The 16,568-nt window shown below is 36.9% G+C and overlaps 1 protein-coding gene across 2 annotated transcripts; it reads right to left on the bottom strand.

The window, feature by feature from the left end:
• Positions 1 to 106: 106 nt before the first annotated feature.
• ttf2 (transcription termination factor, RNA polymerase II) lies at positions 107 to 16,295 on the bottom strand. Of its 2 annotated transcripts, none has more exons than XM_067409954.1 (23): positions 16,058 to 16,295; positions 15,753 to 15,864; positions 15,529 to 15,615; positions 15,378 to 15,447; positions 14,272 to 15,234; positions 13,989 to 14,121; positions 12,351 to 12,530; positions 12,091 to 12,248; positions 11,467 to 11,548; positions 9,429 to 9,527; positions 9,129 to 9,279; positions 8,578 to 8,683; positions 8,283 to 8,467; positions 7,511 to 7,664; positions 7,059 to 7,150; positions 6,879 to 6,958; positions 6,415 to 6,551; positions 6,164 to 6,334; positions 6,026 to 6,078; positions 5,353 to 5,506; positions 5,154 to 5,236; positions 4,847 to 4,921; positions 107 to 2,458 (listed from the first exon to the last, which is right to left on the bottom strand). In XM_067409954.1, the coding sequence occupies exons 1-23, from the start codon at positions 16,083 to 16,085 to the stop codon at positions 2,314 to 2,316; spliced, it is 3,498 nt and encodes a 1,165-aa protein (XP_067266055.1). In that variant the 5' UTR covers positions 16,086 to 16,295; the 3' UTR covers positions 107 to 2,313. The 2 variants fall into 2 exon arrangements, with proteins under 2 accessions (XP_067266055.1, XP_067266056.1); XM_067409955.1 differs by having other exon boundaries at positions 108 to 2,458; positions 14,001 to 14,121; positions 16,058 to 16,293.
• Positions 16,296 to 16,568: the final 273 nt, after the last annotated feature.

Below are 16,568 nucleotides of genomic sequence, written 5' to 3'. Positions count from 1 at the left end.
CATAAACATTATTTGCGCTATTAAAAAAAAACAATACATTAACAATGTTGTCAGTGTTATTTATTAAAACCAAGTAGCTTATAGAACTCAAGTTACTGTTTTAAAGATTTTATTCCAAAGAAATGCAAAAACAGATTTCAGATTTCATGAATGTTTTGTTAACTGACAAACGATGTTCAGCAGTTCTTTTAATAATCAACTTTTTTTTTTGGATCATCAGTCATCAAAACCCATTAAACACTGCAGGTGTCATGATGGGTCTGTGTACTTTTGTGTCCATTCCTTTTTCCTTTTTTATACCACAAATGAAATATGGAAAATGCGGTTTCTTCTTTTTTTTATTTGAACAATCATTAATAAAATTTGCAGATACAAGCTTATTTTCCTTTATACAATATTATTATTTTATTAAAAATAGTATAAATGATATACAACTTGTTTAATATGTTAATATGCTAAATTTGATTTCTAGGTGTTTTGCGTCAATACACACGCTAAAAAGCCATAAAAAAGGGCTCTGAAAACGCCTTAAAAGATGACATTAATTTACATTCTAATTCATTAAATTATTTTTTTTTACATTTATATTTCAACCAAAACATAAGTAAAGGTAAAGGTTTGGGAGTAAAGAATTGTAAAGGTTTAGGAGTCACTATAGACTATAGCTATGCTAGATTTCAAATTGAAAATAGCCTACCCCAATATGTCATGACAAAATTATACCCCAATATATAATTTGATGAAGACAACATTTCCATGCCTTTTGCCTCAGTGGAGTTTAACATTAAATGTTTCTCAAATCTCAATGAAAGCAATGGGTTTTGGTTGCATCACTTTACATGGCTTTTGAGCACAATGCATTCATATTCAGCCTGATCTGCTTGTCTACATAGAAGGCTGCTTTATTAATAATGTTTATACAGATTAGTCTTTTAATATCACTGTCTTGATGCATTGAGCATTTTCTTTATAATGGTATTTTAGGAAAACACTTAACTTGTAGGCTAATTAATTGCATTCATATTGTGGACTCATTTGCTTATGTAGCTACTTATTCTTTATTACAGTAACAAGGTGTGTAGGCTACTGAATTTGGGCCTCCAATATCCCTGTCTTAGTACATTAAGCCACATAAAGAGTTTTTCACGTTGTGCTTTTAAGAATGTTTTGTTTTTAAGAAAGGCGTGTTGCCATCAGTATAGTGACAGCATTGGGTATCAGACCCCTCGTGAGTGAGAATGGGTTGACTTTTTAACTGGAACAAGAGGGGAGCAATTTCACTCGTCTTCATGTTGGTACAGGTGTTCTGCAATGCACAATATAACATTTAAAAATACAACCATTCCTTTATGTATGTTTGCACGGTTAAAAAAAGGGAATGGACGCAAATGTACACAGACCATGATGGTCACAGAAACTGAGATGTACTTTTATTTTCACCAAACTGCTCACTAAAAAAACTGTATATTAACAACTGCTACCAGTCATGTCCCATTCATCAGATATTTATTTGCGTCAGCTGTGTGCACAGAAACTGCATGTTTCTAATACAAATCCCCGCATTTGGTAGATATCATTTAAAAGACATGACAGTAAAATACAACTTGATGCTAATGAGAATTACAGTTATGTTGTGATGTTGCCCTCATTTTGGCTTACAGTTGATGTACTGGATACAACTTAACTGACCCATGACACAATGCTTCAATGGATGCGTAGAGAATTTTGTATCATTGTTACCAAATGAAGCGTCGCTTCAGAAGGCCTTTATTAACCCCCCGGAGCCGCGTGGAGTACGTTGATGGATGGATGCACTTTCTTGAGCTTTAAACTCGGTGGTCTCATTCACTGCCATTATAAAGCTTGGATGTGTCATGATATTTATTAATATAACTCTGTGTTCATCAGAAGTCATATAAAAGGTGATTAATGCTACAATTTTCATTTTAAAGTGAACTAATACTTTAAATTTAAAATGTAGTAAAGGCTGCCATATTATCCACGCATGAATCCATATGACTCCAGCTGTAGTTAAGGATAGCTCTTCATTGGTTAATGATTGCCTTCAATAATCTTTAGTTCATGTTGAATTAACAGATCAAATCTCGTATTTCATATGCGTTTGCCTTTTATAGTACAGCTGAGGAACAATTTACAAAGACAAGACAATTACCTGGTGACATTCCTTAAATTTATTCAATTAAAACATGCAGTATTTGAATATTAAGTCTTTGCTTTCATGACCGCAACAAAAGTAGATAAAATAATGTTGAGACTGTATATTATTATTTACTTTCTAAAATTAAATGCACATTATACACCAAAGATGACCCTGAGATCTGCCAGAGACAGTTTAGTGAATGAGGATCCAGTTCCAGACAAGACTTTCTGAGCCAGCTCCTTCTTCTTCTCCTGTAGAGAAGAGATCTTGTCTTCCACTGTACCATCACACACAAACCTGTGGGTAGATGGAACCACATAACACTATCCGATGACAGATAATACACTGTGTAAAGTTAGTTAGTATCCGGAATTTTAAGATAACTGTAAACGCAAGACATAAATTGTATTTGGATGTAGAGTCAAATATATTTATAATTCAATATATTTCTTAGACAAGCCTCAGGGAGCACACTCATGGACCACCCACAAACTATTCACTGACCGACGGTCAGAAAACTGGCCATTCTGATCTGATTATCTGGCTTCTATGCAATCTCTGTCAGTCAGGATGCAGCAGTCTGATTGGAAACGAATGTGTGTTCACAATGTGCCAGGTAGATACGACGTGTGCCCGCAAAGAAAGTCTCATTTTACTAACTAAGTTTGCAAAGTTAGTGAACTCAAATATTTGAAGGATTCAGAGTTTAATTCAAACTTAAGTTGCATAATTATTCAATTAACTCTGTGATAATCAGGCTCTATTACTTTTGGATGGAAATGAATTCTGTTAAAGTCCTCCTTTGGTGAAAATTAAGTTTTTAAAGGTGCCTTTTTTTAAAAGATGTAATATAAGTCTAAGGTGTCCCCTGAATGTGTCTGAAGTTTCAACTCAAAATACACCATAGGTTTTTTTTTTCTTCATTTTTTTAACTGCCTATTTTGGGGCATCATTATAAATGAGCCGATTCAGGGCTACTGGCCCTTTAATTGCTCGTGCTCTCCACCCATGGAGCTCGTGCTTGCCTTAAACAACATTAAAAAGGTTCAAACAGCTAATATAACCCTCAAAATGGATCTTTACAAAGTGCAACATGTCTAATTGCGTAAGTACACTGTTTATTTGGATGTTTACATTTGATTCTGAATGAGTTTGAGGCTGTGCTCCGTGGCTAAAGCTAACATTACACACAGTTGGAGAGATTTATAAAGAATGAAGTTGTGTTTATGAATTATACAGACTGCAAGTGTTTAATAATGAAAATAGTGACGGCTCTTGTCTCCGTGAATACAGTAAGAATGGTAACTTTAACCACATTTAACAGTACATTAGCAACATGCTAAAGAAACATTTAGAAAGACAATTTACAAATATCACTAAAAATATCATGATATCATGGATGATGTCAGTTATTATTGCTCCATCTGCCATTTTTCGCTATTGTTCTTGCTTGCTTACCTAGTCTGTTTATTCACCTGTGCATATCCAGATGTTCTGCCCTTGTTTAATGCCTTTAATAATGTTGGGAACATGGGCTGGCATATGCAAATATTGGGGGCGTACATATTAATGATCCCGACTGTTACGTAACAGTCGGTGTTATGCTGAGATTCGCCTGTTCTTCGGAGGTCTTTTAAACAAATTAGATTTATATAAGGAGGAGGAAACAATGGAGTTTGAGACTCACTGTATGTCTTTTCCATGTACTGAACTCTTGTTATTCAACTATGCCGAGGTAAATTCAATTTTTGAATCAGGGGCACCTTTAATATTGTTTATATGTCTATGTGGTGTTTTTAATATGCTTTTAGACATAAGTTTATAAGTCATATCATTAACTGACTGCACAAGGGAGTCTCAAAAGAAGCCAAGCAAATGAGGCAAGGGTGTAGAGTTACATTCAAGCTATTTTAAGGGATGAAGAATTTTTCACAGGAAAAAATGTTGAAATATGTATATGAGTTTTAAGGGATAAAATGTATTGACTACAGGGGGGCTGTAAAATTTACATTAATTTCTTCCATTTTCTGTACAGCCAAACACAAAGCAACACATTTGTCCAATTATTTTTTTAAATGCTGAGATATAAACCATTTTCTGCCCCTGACCTGTAAGTCAAACAGTCTGGCTACATGACACTGTTGTGCAAATTTCCATCAGCTGCTTGCTAGCGGACTTGCTTGCACCACAGAAAACTATGCTGAATGCAATATTACTGTGTAATTTCAAATGTCAAATGCCAATTCACACCGCCCCGACGACGGCCAACAAACGGCAACAAACTCGTCTGTTGGAGTTTGTTGGTTTGGTGTGATACCCCTGTTGGCGTTTGTTGGCCGTTGTTGGCGTTGGTCGGAGTTGATTTTCACCCGACTGAACATGTTTAATCGGCGTTTGTCGGGTCGTGGAATGTCTGCGCGGTGTGAACAGTTTTCCAACAAACTCTGACGTAATCTGACCTGTTAACGAACCGTTGCGTCCCCTGCAAAGACAGCTATTTGATCGCGCCCGAAACATGTTCAGTCGGGTGAAAACCAACTCCGACCAACAACGGCCAACAAACGCCAACAGGGGTTTCACACCAAACCAACAAACTCCAGCAGACGAGTTTGTTGGCGTTTGTTGGCCGTCGTCGGGGCGGTGTGAATTGGCCTTTATTGAACAAAAGCAACATCAACCCCTTACCTGTGAATTGTAACATCTCGGAATTGTCCCACCCTATAGATCCGATCACAGGCCTGGTCCTCTAGTGCTGGGTTCCTGTGAATGAAGACCCAGTTCATATACATGTCCATCTAGTCTCTCCAGAGCATACCAGTATGAACAGAAGCAGTTGTGTTTGTTTTAAATTTTATTTGGTAATAGCATAGTACCTTGTAAAAGACTGACCTCCCAATATTCAAGCATTCAAACAAGCGGTTGTAATTATTCACAATCTGTTTTTTAGTGTAAAAACTGACAATAGGAACAAAGAATTTATGAAGTGGCTCACCAATGCATGTCGATGAGGAACAGATGATTTCCTCCAATCAGATTGATCCCCACACCTCCAGCACACAGAGACACCAGCATCACCTGCAATGATCAGAATGCTTCTTCATTTCAGTGGGCACAGCAACGGAGTACACTAACAGTCGTCAAATAAATGTTTGACTTATTAAACCCTCTGTGATCTCAATGTGATCACATGCCTGTGGTCCTTTAGGGTTAGTGTTGAACTCCTCCACTAGGTCCATTCTCCGTTTGGGATTGACAGTGCCATCAATTACCGCAAACTTCAGACCCATTTTTTTCAAGTGAACAGCAACGATGTGCAGCATGCTGGTCCACTGAGACACAATCACACTGCCAATCAAAAATGAACACTCATTAAGTCCCAAATGCAAGTCAAAGAGTCAGATTGTCTGACCTCTAGATTGTGAAATATTCAGTTAATTCCTTGACCTTTCCACCATTTTATAAATCATTTTTTGGCAGATTTCAATTTGTATGTCAGATACCAATCATTTGTATAACAAAAGTTCAATTTTATGTTTAGTTTACAAAGGATGGTTCATTATGCTAGCTTACAAGAAAGTTTTGCTCTACACAGCATACATTTTTACTTATAATTTCCATCATAATTCCCTAATTAAAAACGTAAAGAAAAGTAACAAAAACACAATGCATCTTGTTTTTATGCAGAATTAAGACATGGAGACGAGTTTGAACTTGACAATGATCTGGGTCACACATATGCAAGGAAAAAACAATTCAATTTAATATATTAAAAATATATTAATATATTTATAATGGATGGTAAGAACTATATAGAGCGTGTTACCTACAGCACTGCCATATAAAATGAAAGAGCAGCTGACATACCTTTTTTGATCTTTCTTTCTAATTTCTCTTAATTCTGTCAGAATGGCTGAAATCTGAAATAAATTCAAATAAATATTTTATAATAAAATATAATAGATGCTCATATATTGCAGATACATTAGACACAGTAGGGTTCACCTTAGTGCTTTCACGAGTGTCCTGGAAGAGCTCAGAGGAGAAACGGCTGCCGTTGAGGGAGACGGTGTCTTTAGGGTCAGAGTCTGAGGGCTCAGACAGAGACAGAGCACACAGCTGCTCTTCTAGAGACAGAGCTACACCATCCCCCTGCAGCTCCGACTGATCCAGAGTCTGGAAAAACACACATCATACACACTGTATCAGTATGTGAGTGTGTGTAATAAGCGTGTGTAAGAGAGTGGGAACATCACCTTCTTGAGCAGAGACAGGTGGCAGCAGCACTGCCTGAGACGCAGCAGAAGTGACAGGATGTGGATGGTGCTGGAGGCCTGAGGCTGCTGAGAAGAAGACAGCGAGTCCTGCTGAGACATCCCAAACTCCCGTGCAACTGAGACACAAACAAAGTCATTACAGGTAAACTGTAATAATGCCAATAAATCTACACAAAATATAGTTTATTTTGTCCATGTTACAAATATTAAAAGAGAAGAAAAATTAAACAAAGTGCCTAGTGTGACCACCCAGGTGTACAAGCCATTAACAATTTAGCGAGTCAATGGCTAATCCTCAATGCATTCAAACTCCCAATTTTGGAATATATAACTGAAGCTTAAGACCGACTACAGTCATTAAATCATTAAATTAGAGCAACATAATTATTACTTGCTTATACTCAGCCTGAAGCGAACAACATGTTATAACAGAGACTACTTGCCTTTCTCAAAAGGATTACTATTGTCTCCCTTTTTAGTGTTTCCTTCTTCATGTCTCTTAAGATAGTTTTGGAGTGTGGACCTGGGGAGGAAGAAGACAAGCCAATGTCCATATGAGACACAATGCACGCAAAACGTCAAGACATGTACTTAATATACATAAAGACAGTGACATGGCATACCTGGATTGCGCAAATACAACATCATATACAGCCTGTTCATCTTCAGACAGCTTCAATCTGTGAACCTCACAGGTCCGGTCAGGCAGAGACACCTGAAACAGAAGCACAAACCTTTTTTTTTTCCTTTTCATTTGTGATTATGGATCACTTAAGATATTAGAGAAATTACACTTACAAAAATAAATTTCTGGTTGATTAAATAGTCTGAGCACAACTAAAAAAATAATAAAATATGCTCACTATAGAAATTTCCAGGACATTTTAGAATTTTATTAGTTTTAACCACAATTAAAAAAGTCCCTGATATTTCCAGATTTTCAAAGCCTGAGGTTTTTATTCATTTCAAACTAAGAAAACTACACATTGTGTAGTTGGGATCATTGTGTGTGTTCTTGTATACATGGTTTATGAGTCCCTGTAAACCACAAATACAAGTATGTTTGTGTCTTTACCAGTGGTTTCCCAGTAGAGTCCAGCTGGTCTTTGGTCCTGCGAAGCAGCAGTGCTCTGGTGAGGATGTTCAGTCTCTCTCCTCCTCTCTTTGAGCCATTATCCACCTGAGCCTTCCACAGCTTATACTCATCAAATGGAGAGCATCTCAGAAACCTGCACAGCATGTGCACAAACAACAGCAGTTAAAGTAGTCTGCCACATAATACATCTCTATGAAGCACTGAATCATTCAATTACTGTGCTGCAGAATCTTGTCCAACAGAATGAACCAAAAATATCAGATTATTTATTAAATTATTTCACTGGATAACATTTGGGATCTTTTCTCATTTCTCTCCCAGAGAGAGAATTTTACAAACTTTCTCAGTACAAAATTTTACAACCGCACGTTGACGTCAGGTCAGGTGTAACTGAATGTGTAAAATGTTCATGCATATATATATATTGTGTCTCATTGTCCAGCAAGCTGTGCCAAAAACCATTCACTAATTCAATATTTTACGATGACAAATACGAGGAAAGAGTAAAACGTGTGTATTCAGACACAGCTGTAAACACTATTGAGAAAGGGGTCACAAAATACAGATATACAGATTTTAGATAAGGACTGTAAATATCGAAACTCATGTTTTGTTATTTTTCTGTTCAGGGCAGACTATACAAAAATAAAATGGATATGAACCTGATATGCTAAACATTTTTGCTGCCTGTCTAAACAAAGTCCTAGGATATGTCTTGAAATGTAGCAAGAAAGAGTTAAACTGATCATACTTGAGCAGTGAATACATATCCAGTAGGTTGTTCTGAATGGGGGTCCCAGTGACAGCCCAGCGGGATCGGGCCCGCAGCTTACACACCGCCATGGACGTCTGGACTTTAGGGTTCTTAATGTTGTGAGCCTCATCAAGAATCACACGTGCCCAGGCAATACGTAAAAGGGGAGGCAAGTCTGAGGCCTACAACCAGAAGAAACAGATACTTAAAGCAACAAAACTAACAGGTCCAGGCCCTCAAACATCTCAGTCAATCAAATGAATCATTCATATGTTATGGTCACTATTCCTACCACATGATCAGAGTCCTGAGAGGGTTTCTCCGCATCCTCCTTCTGCACAGGAATCTCCTTAGAGACCAGACTGTACGTCGTGATCACCACATCATGCTCAGCAAGGCTGGAGAAGACAGATTGGGGAGAGAGAATGAGAGATTAAGCTAGACGACAAGCAAATGTAAAACGTAAGAAACAGAAAAAGACAAACTGTATGAATAATATATATATATATATATATAACAATACTAACAACCTGTTGTCATTTATTTTTAATTAAATGTAGCAAAACAAGGGGGGTGGAGACTTCATATACAATAAAAATTAATTTGGGACCAGTTAGTGGAGTTATTAAATAAACATGTTTGTTACATGGTCATATTTTGCATTTCATACAAGAAAAAATTAATTGAATGTCATTTTTGGGCATCCAAGTAATTTTTGGCACCACTGAATGCGCAGGCATGCGTTGTTTCATTAAGCACCCAGACAACATGTAAAATTTGCTAAATGCTTCACAGATGTGCGTGTGTATGATCCTTCTGTTTGTGTGTAAGAGCGTGGCCTACATGCTTGAACTCCTTTGTCGGTTGGGGCCATGGTACAAATACACACTGAGGCGACTACTCTTCACACGCTTGTCAATCTCTTTCTTCCAGTGATGCACCAGAGAAGCAGGACAGATGATCAACGTCCCCTGAGAAGCCACTATGGTTGAATCTGAGGATGATAATTATGATACAATTCTGCATCTGTTAGATTATAAAACAACTTTGAGAATAGCAGACATGGCAAAAAGCCCTGATCAAGTAAAACACACAAACAGATTGAACATCTTAGAGTATGAGCTATTAATCAGTGATGGATACCTTTTTTAGAGATCCATTCCTCCAGTTTTTCATCCTTCTTCTTCTGAGACAGAATGAGGGAGATCATTGTGAGGGTCTTTCCCAGGCCCATGTCATCAGCTTAAGAAAATAATAATAATAATAATAAAAACAAGTTTAATGAGACTGCAATGACATTTCCAAAGTTATAAACATTATACATTTATCAAGGTTTTTTTTTTTCTTTAAATTGATGTACATTTGTAACACTATCATTTGTGTTATATTACATTGATGTTAAAATACAAAAAAGCTGAGTGAGTGATAGTACATACTTTCTCTTTTCTGACTGCTATAATTTAGTATTTAACATTTTTGCAACTTTGAGAAAGTTATGGACACATTGTCATGGATTTATTCTTGTGCTATTGGAGCAAATGGGAAAACAAAAGTCATATTTACTTCTGCCTTTGAGAACCACGGAAATGTGAGAAGGCTCCATAGATTTAATTTCATGGTGAAAAATTGTCTTTATGTGGATTGTGAACTGCACTGGCTGTAGTTTAATATTAGAGTTCAAGAGTTTTCCTGTATTATGATTATTGCTCAGCTCTCCAGAATACTTGTTTGTTATTGGTCAGTCACAGCACTCCATGGTCAAATACTTCTAAAACTCGGGCAAACATTTTGCTCCATAGCTTTCGTGGCTGTGTTTTTCTCATATCAGCTGTATTTACACATCGTACCACTTTATATACAAATATACAAATTTATCTCCCTTTGAAAACAGGAGATAATTGTGTTTTTAATTCACTCTGTTGTGTTTGGATAAGGTTAAGAGCTGGATGGCTCAAAACCTGGTTAAATCAGGGAAATTATAGAGATGATGACTTGTTTCTTCTAAAATTCTCTCAACTAAGGGCCAAGAGAAGGCCATTAATGCATTTATTTTGTCTCAATTGTACTACTTCAATGTTCTTTATGTGGGGTCCAGTTAGACCTATTTCACACTTGTAGTAAGTTTAGTCATTTTGGCTCGAGTGGCTGCTGGTTGAGCTCAGGATAAAATATAAGGTCCTGCTGTATGTTTTTAAAGCAGTGGCTCCTGCATTTGTTTCTGAGCTCGTCACTCTTCGACAAACGTCTAGATCGCTGAAATCAACAAATAAACTTATTTCACGGATGTATTTAAATCTTAAATGGGATCAAGTTTTGGTGTTATGGGTCTAAGGCTCTGAAATTGCCAACCAAATGAAATCAGAGCAGTTGCATCTATCAATAGTTTTAAAGCTTGTGTACAAGTTCTAAATAAAGGGTTACATCACCCAAAATTAAAATTCTCTCTATTTTTCTCTCTCTATTATTCTCTCTATTTCTCTCATTTACTCACCCTCATGCCATCCCAGATGTATATGACTTTCTTTCTTCAGTTCCCCTCATGATCGCTCGTATGACAGTAGACCAGAACCATTGATTTATAGTTCAAAATGTAAAAAATATTTGTAATTTTCTGACACACACCTATCGGTGTGCTTCAGAGGACATTGATTCATCCACTAGGGTCATATGGATTACAGTCATGATCGAAGTGTGTGGTTTTTACAAGAGTCAAACAAGCAGCAGCTGTTGAATTGCATTATATAGACTCACAGAGATGGATTATTTTCCTAAAAATATTTGTGTTTATCTGAAGAAAGAAAGTCATATACATCGGGGATGGCATGGGGGTGATTAAATGAAGAGAGAATTTTCATTGTAGGGTGAACTATCCCTTTAAGTGATACCAGAGATGGCTTATTTTATGTTTTATTGTATTTTATGTTTGTATGTTGATTCTACAGAATTTGGGTCTTCAAGTGAAGTTGTACAGTGCTTTATAAATAAAATAAATTAAATTAAATGAATAAATAATGTTGCAAAACTCTGACAGTGTGATGCTAGACCCCTCCGCATCACATTGGGATCCTTGATCATCTCAGGGCTTGTTGTCCATTATTGCATTTATCCAGTCTGTCATTAACGCACTAAATACATGTTAAATTGAAAGATCAATCATTCTTATAAGAGTACGGAGTATTACCCAAAATTCCTCCACATGGTTTCTGTGTCTCTCTCCACAGCAGCCAGGCCAGAGCTCTCCTCTGATGAGGCAACAGCTCCACCTTGTGAAGCAAGACAATCATGACAAAGACATGGTTAAAAAATGCTTTTTTAGTAAGATGGTATAAATTATGTGAAGTGAGTTTCATTTACCATCTTACAATAAGCATTATTTAACCATTCCAAATGCTGCACAAAAACATTTGAAATCAGTGAATGACGCTCATCTCTCTTAAAGCTGTTTTCAAAAAGTGTCAAACACTCATGCTATCTTTTATTTAAAAGTTGGATAGTACATACCATATACTCATACTAGTAACTAAGGTAAGTACAAGATCATCAATATTTTGCTTTTAGTTTCCTCCAAAGACATACACTGTACATTTTACAAGTGCATATCTACTACAATAAATGTTTAGGAGTACAGTATAATAGATAATCTCCTGAGGTCTTTAATTTCTCTTTACAGCAGCAGAGCTGTATAATTGATTTTTTGTGAATTTGACTATGATGGTTTTATGGTGTGTTTAGTCACCCTTTAAACAGTTTAAGAATGAATGAATGGGATAAACAGAATAATACAGTTTTTATAGTCTGAACTGACCTTGATTCCTTTGGGATCCTGTGCCTCGGTGTCTTCTGTAGGGCAGGACTCCAGGGAGTCGTGCAGATGGTCGAGGGCCTCAGTGGTGGCATTGCGGACAGCCAGCAGTCTGTTCTCAGTCATCCTGCCACCATAGAAAGCCTGGCTCTGAGGATTCACTGAAGAGAAAACCGGCCAAATCAGTACATCAATACGTTTACTAATGAAATTGGCACAGAAAACATCAATCTGTAAGAGAAAAATGAGATTAAACACTATACCTCCATACATCTGGGAGTAGCCTTGGCTGAGGTTCAGACCCAGTGAGCCACTAGAGGATTCTTTCTGCATGGGAACTGGAGCTGTGGGCAGGAGGATTGTGCCTCCAGGACGACTGAATGGATTGGACAGGCTGTGTATGGGCTTGTGTTCTGCCTCTGCTCTGTCTTTATCTTGAGGCTCTACATTTAAATAATTAGATTCAATTCATTTATATTTCAATGATTTTTCCACAGTATGAGGCTAAATTCATAAACATCATTACATTTTTGGGGTGTCACACCAAATGATATTTTACAAACTGAACTAACCTTAAGATGTTATTAAAAAAAAAAAAAAATCTCATAATTTAAGTGACTTATTGACCTTGACACAGTCATGAGGGTTTGTGAGGGTCTTCCCTATGATAAATTATTTCTTGTTTTTTCCCCTTGCATGTTAGTTAAAACTAGAGCTGTCAAATGATTAATCTTGATTAACTGCATCCAAAATAAAAGTTTGTGTTTGTGTGCTGTGCATATTTATAATGTATATATGAACACACACACACAAACACACACACACACACACACACACACACACACACACACACACACACACACTTTTAGGAAATATTTACATATGCATGTATTATATATATTTTATTATATAAATAAAATATATGTTTGTTAAATATATGCATGCATGTGTGTGTATTTATATATACATAAAAAAAATATACACAGCACACGTAAACAAACTTATTTTGGATGTGATTAATCGTGATTAACCGTTTGACAGCAGTAGTTAAAACGTGATTTTGATTTTGCAGATGAAAAGGTTTTTAAATACTGATAAACAGTAAATCGGTTTTAGTATATTATATTTTTGGTCAAAAACACAATAATGAGAATTATGCTAAATCACTCAGGTTTTTAAAAAATTAATTCCTATATTGAAGCTTTTTCATTCATTATCTTATTGGGATAGTATCACTCTCACATTTACACTACCGTTAAAAGTTTGGGATCAGTAAGATTTTTTAAAAATGTTTCTGGTCACTAAGGCAGCATTTATTTGATCAATTTTTGATCAAATATACAGTAAAAGAAGTAATATTGCAAAATATTATTACAATTTAAAATGGCTGTTTTCTATTTTAATATATTTCATGTAATGTTTTCCTGTGACGGCAAAGCTGAATTTTAGCATCATTATTTCAGTCCTGGGTGTCACATGACCCTTCAGAAATCATTCTAATATGCTGATTTGCTGCTTAAGAAAAGTTTATTATTATTACCAGCGTTAAGCAGCACAGCTGTTTTTAATATTTTTGCGGAAACCGTAATACTTTTTTTCAGGTTTCTTGGTTGAACAGAAATCTTTTGTAACAAAACTTCTTTACTCTTTACTGTAACCTTTGATTGATTTAATGCATTTTTGCTGAATAAAAAAAAAAGTATTAATTTTTTTTTTTTTTTTTTTTTAATTACTGATCCCAAATTTTTGAACGGTAGTGTATTCCACCACTAAAAATACCAAAATAAACAAACATGATCATCATAGCAGAGGTATACATTCAAGTCATATATGAAAAGCATCTTAATGTAATTTTGAATAACTTATTGATAGATCTGGACAAAATAATGAATGTCATTGACCCAAAAATGTACCAGACAGAGAAGCTGTGGTCAAGCTCAGAGACTCCAGAGCCTCTTCCAGTTCCTTCACTTGACTCTTCAAACGCTCTCCTTTATCTGGCAGAGCAGACACATTCACCACTGAAAGAGTGGCCTAGGAAAAGATGGAGCACCGATAGAGGGATAAAAAGTGAGTGTTATGCAATCGAATTTGTTTTACATGACACCATTATTGTAACTATCACAAAATTCTAAATGTCCTCAAGAAAGAGAGCAAGAAAGAGAGCAATAAAGAGCGAGTAACCTTCTTCTGCTTGAGCTGGGCTGTGAGATGGCTGTGGAGGTCCTCAGACTGAACCTGGGCTTTAGAAGCAGCCTGGAAACCAGGGAAAGAGGTGAGTGTTTTCTGAACAGGTGCCACTGGAGTGGGAGCACTCTGCTGGGTGGGAGGCTGTACGGACACCAGCTGAACATCATCGTCCTCATCGCTCCACTCACCGAACCGCGCTATGCCCTTCTGGTCCTTCTCCTGACTCTGGCTTGGTAGTGTCTTCTGAACGTTAAGTGCTGAGGGCTTTTCAGAAACTGGCACATCCTGTGATGTGGAGCATGAAGGTGACTGGCTCTTGCTCTGCAGGTTTTGAGGTTTATCTGTAACTGATTTTGAATTAGAAGTGCTTTGCTTGTTCGAGCAGTCATCCTTTGTTTTATTCTCTACTGAACTCTTCATATCAGATCCAGATGAGCTCTTTGTAGAGCTGCCTGATTTTTTTGTAGGTTTTTGCTCCTGCTGCCCTTTCAGGCTGGTCTCAGATTCACTCGGCCTTTGAACACATTCTTTCACAGAGTTTGGACTCTCTGGACATGTCTCGTCCTCTGCTGGGCTCCTTGGTCTCTCATCATTAGACACTCTCTTCTTTATCTTCATCCCAGCAGGAAGAATCTTGTTCCTCCAGGACTCTGAACCTCCAGAGTCTCTCCCCTCTCTGTCCAAGACACTTTGACCATCCAGGCCATTCTTATTAGTCCCTTCCATCTCATTTGACTTGGATTTTCCTTCTTTCTTTTTAGCACTGCAATTATCTTCATCGTTCACATGTTTATCTTTACCATTAACCTTTCTTCTATCCTTTTCAGCATCTGGATCCCTCCTGTGTTCTGAAGATTTGTCTTGTTTTGTCTTGACTTTGAAAGGGTTCCTGACTGGAGTGAGGCTGGAGGATTGAAGATTTTTGTCTGACAAATCAGTCTGTCTCTCAGGGTCTTTCTGCAAGAAGGTTGCAAAATAACTGAACTGTAGCAAGAAATATGATAATTCATAATTTTAAAAGTCTGAAGGCTGATTTGCTTGTACAGTATAATGTATACACAAACTATGTTAAACTTTATTAAATGCTAATATATTTGTACCTCTCTCCATGGAACACACCCACACCACTTCTGTCCCTCGATTTTTCCAAGCATACAGCGATAAAACAACCTGATTATGAAAGAAAAAAAAAGTATTAATAATGTGGAATGGATTCTCAATCCTTTCCGTCATATATAGAATAACTCTTACTTGTATTTGTCCTGTGTTTCATTGTAAATTAGTGTTTGAAGTTCAACCATGGAGTCCTCATGCTGAAGGCAGTGAGATGGAGGGATCCTGGAGAACATACATGAACTCAGAACAGGGCAACACACTGACTCAAACAAAATCACTTATTCTGTGTCCATACATATAGGGAAAATAAAATTAAGCTAACATTATTATAATACATGTATATATAGGTGTGTACGCACTCTGTAGGCAGTGAAAAGTTGCAGGGTGTTGCATCACGCGCAGTGCAAACATAGAAACTTTTGCCCTTATTCGGTCCTTCCTTCACACCAGTCTTCAACAAACATGTACAGCCTGAATAACACAAGTAGAATTAGCATTTTTGTAAATAAATGTAAATGTACTGTCGCATTAGTATGAAGTAAAGCAATAGTTTTATATTGTCTGGAGCTCTTCAGCATGTGAACACAAACTGCTTACAGAGTAAAACTGATCAGTGAGAATCCTTTATACTGATAGCTGAACGAGTGTAAGATAGCCTACTCACCGTGTGTTTTACACACAACTCTTTCCATCTTCTTATGACCGCGGATTATTTCATTCACTCACCGGCTTCACTTCCACTTGAACACAAACAGGCGCCACTGTCGCGGTTTTGATGACGCAATCTGCACTTTAGCCAATAAATGCATTACTGAAACGACTGAACTAATGTACTTAAATGTGTACATCAGTAACAAAAATATCGATAGCTATGGTATTTTGGCAGAAGCAATGCTTACCATGGTACATTTTGTACGGGCATGTTGCCCTATTGACCAAACAAATAAATGGCAAATGTTCAAATGTGATTTCGTCAGATATTCCAGCAGGTGGAGTAATGTGCACATAAATTGATTCATAAGGGTGTTGAGCATGAGCTACTGTCACTCTGCTGCTCACACAGAGACTACTGTATTGTATTGTACTGTACCCTGCTCACAACTGACAAGGGAAAATCATACATTTGATCTGCGTGAATATGCATAGGCTTTTCTATTGCTACGAATAGGCTTATA

The sequence above is a fragment of the Chanodichthys erythropterus genome, chromosome 14 (assembly GCF_024489055.1).
Source record: "Chanodichthys erythropterus isolate Z2021 chromosome 14, ASM2448905v1, whole genome shotgun sequence".
Classification (NCBI taxonomy): domain Eukaryota; kingdom Metazoa; phylum Chordata; class Actinopteri; order Cypriniformes; family Xenocyprididae; genus Chanodichthys; species Chanodichthys erythropterus.
The sequence above is the reverse complement of the archived record's forward strand: the minus strand, read 5'-3'. Positions and strand labels throughout refer to the sequence as shown.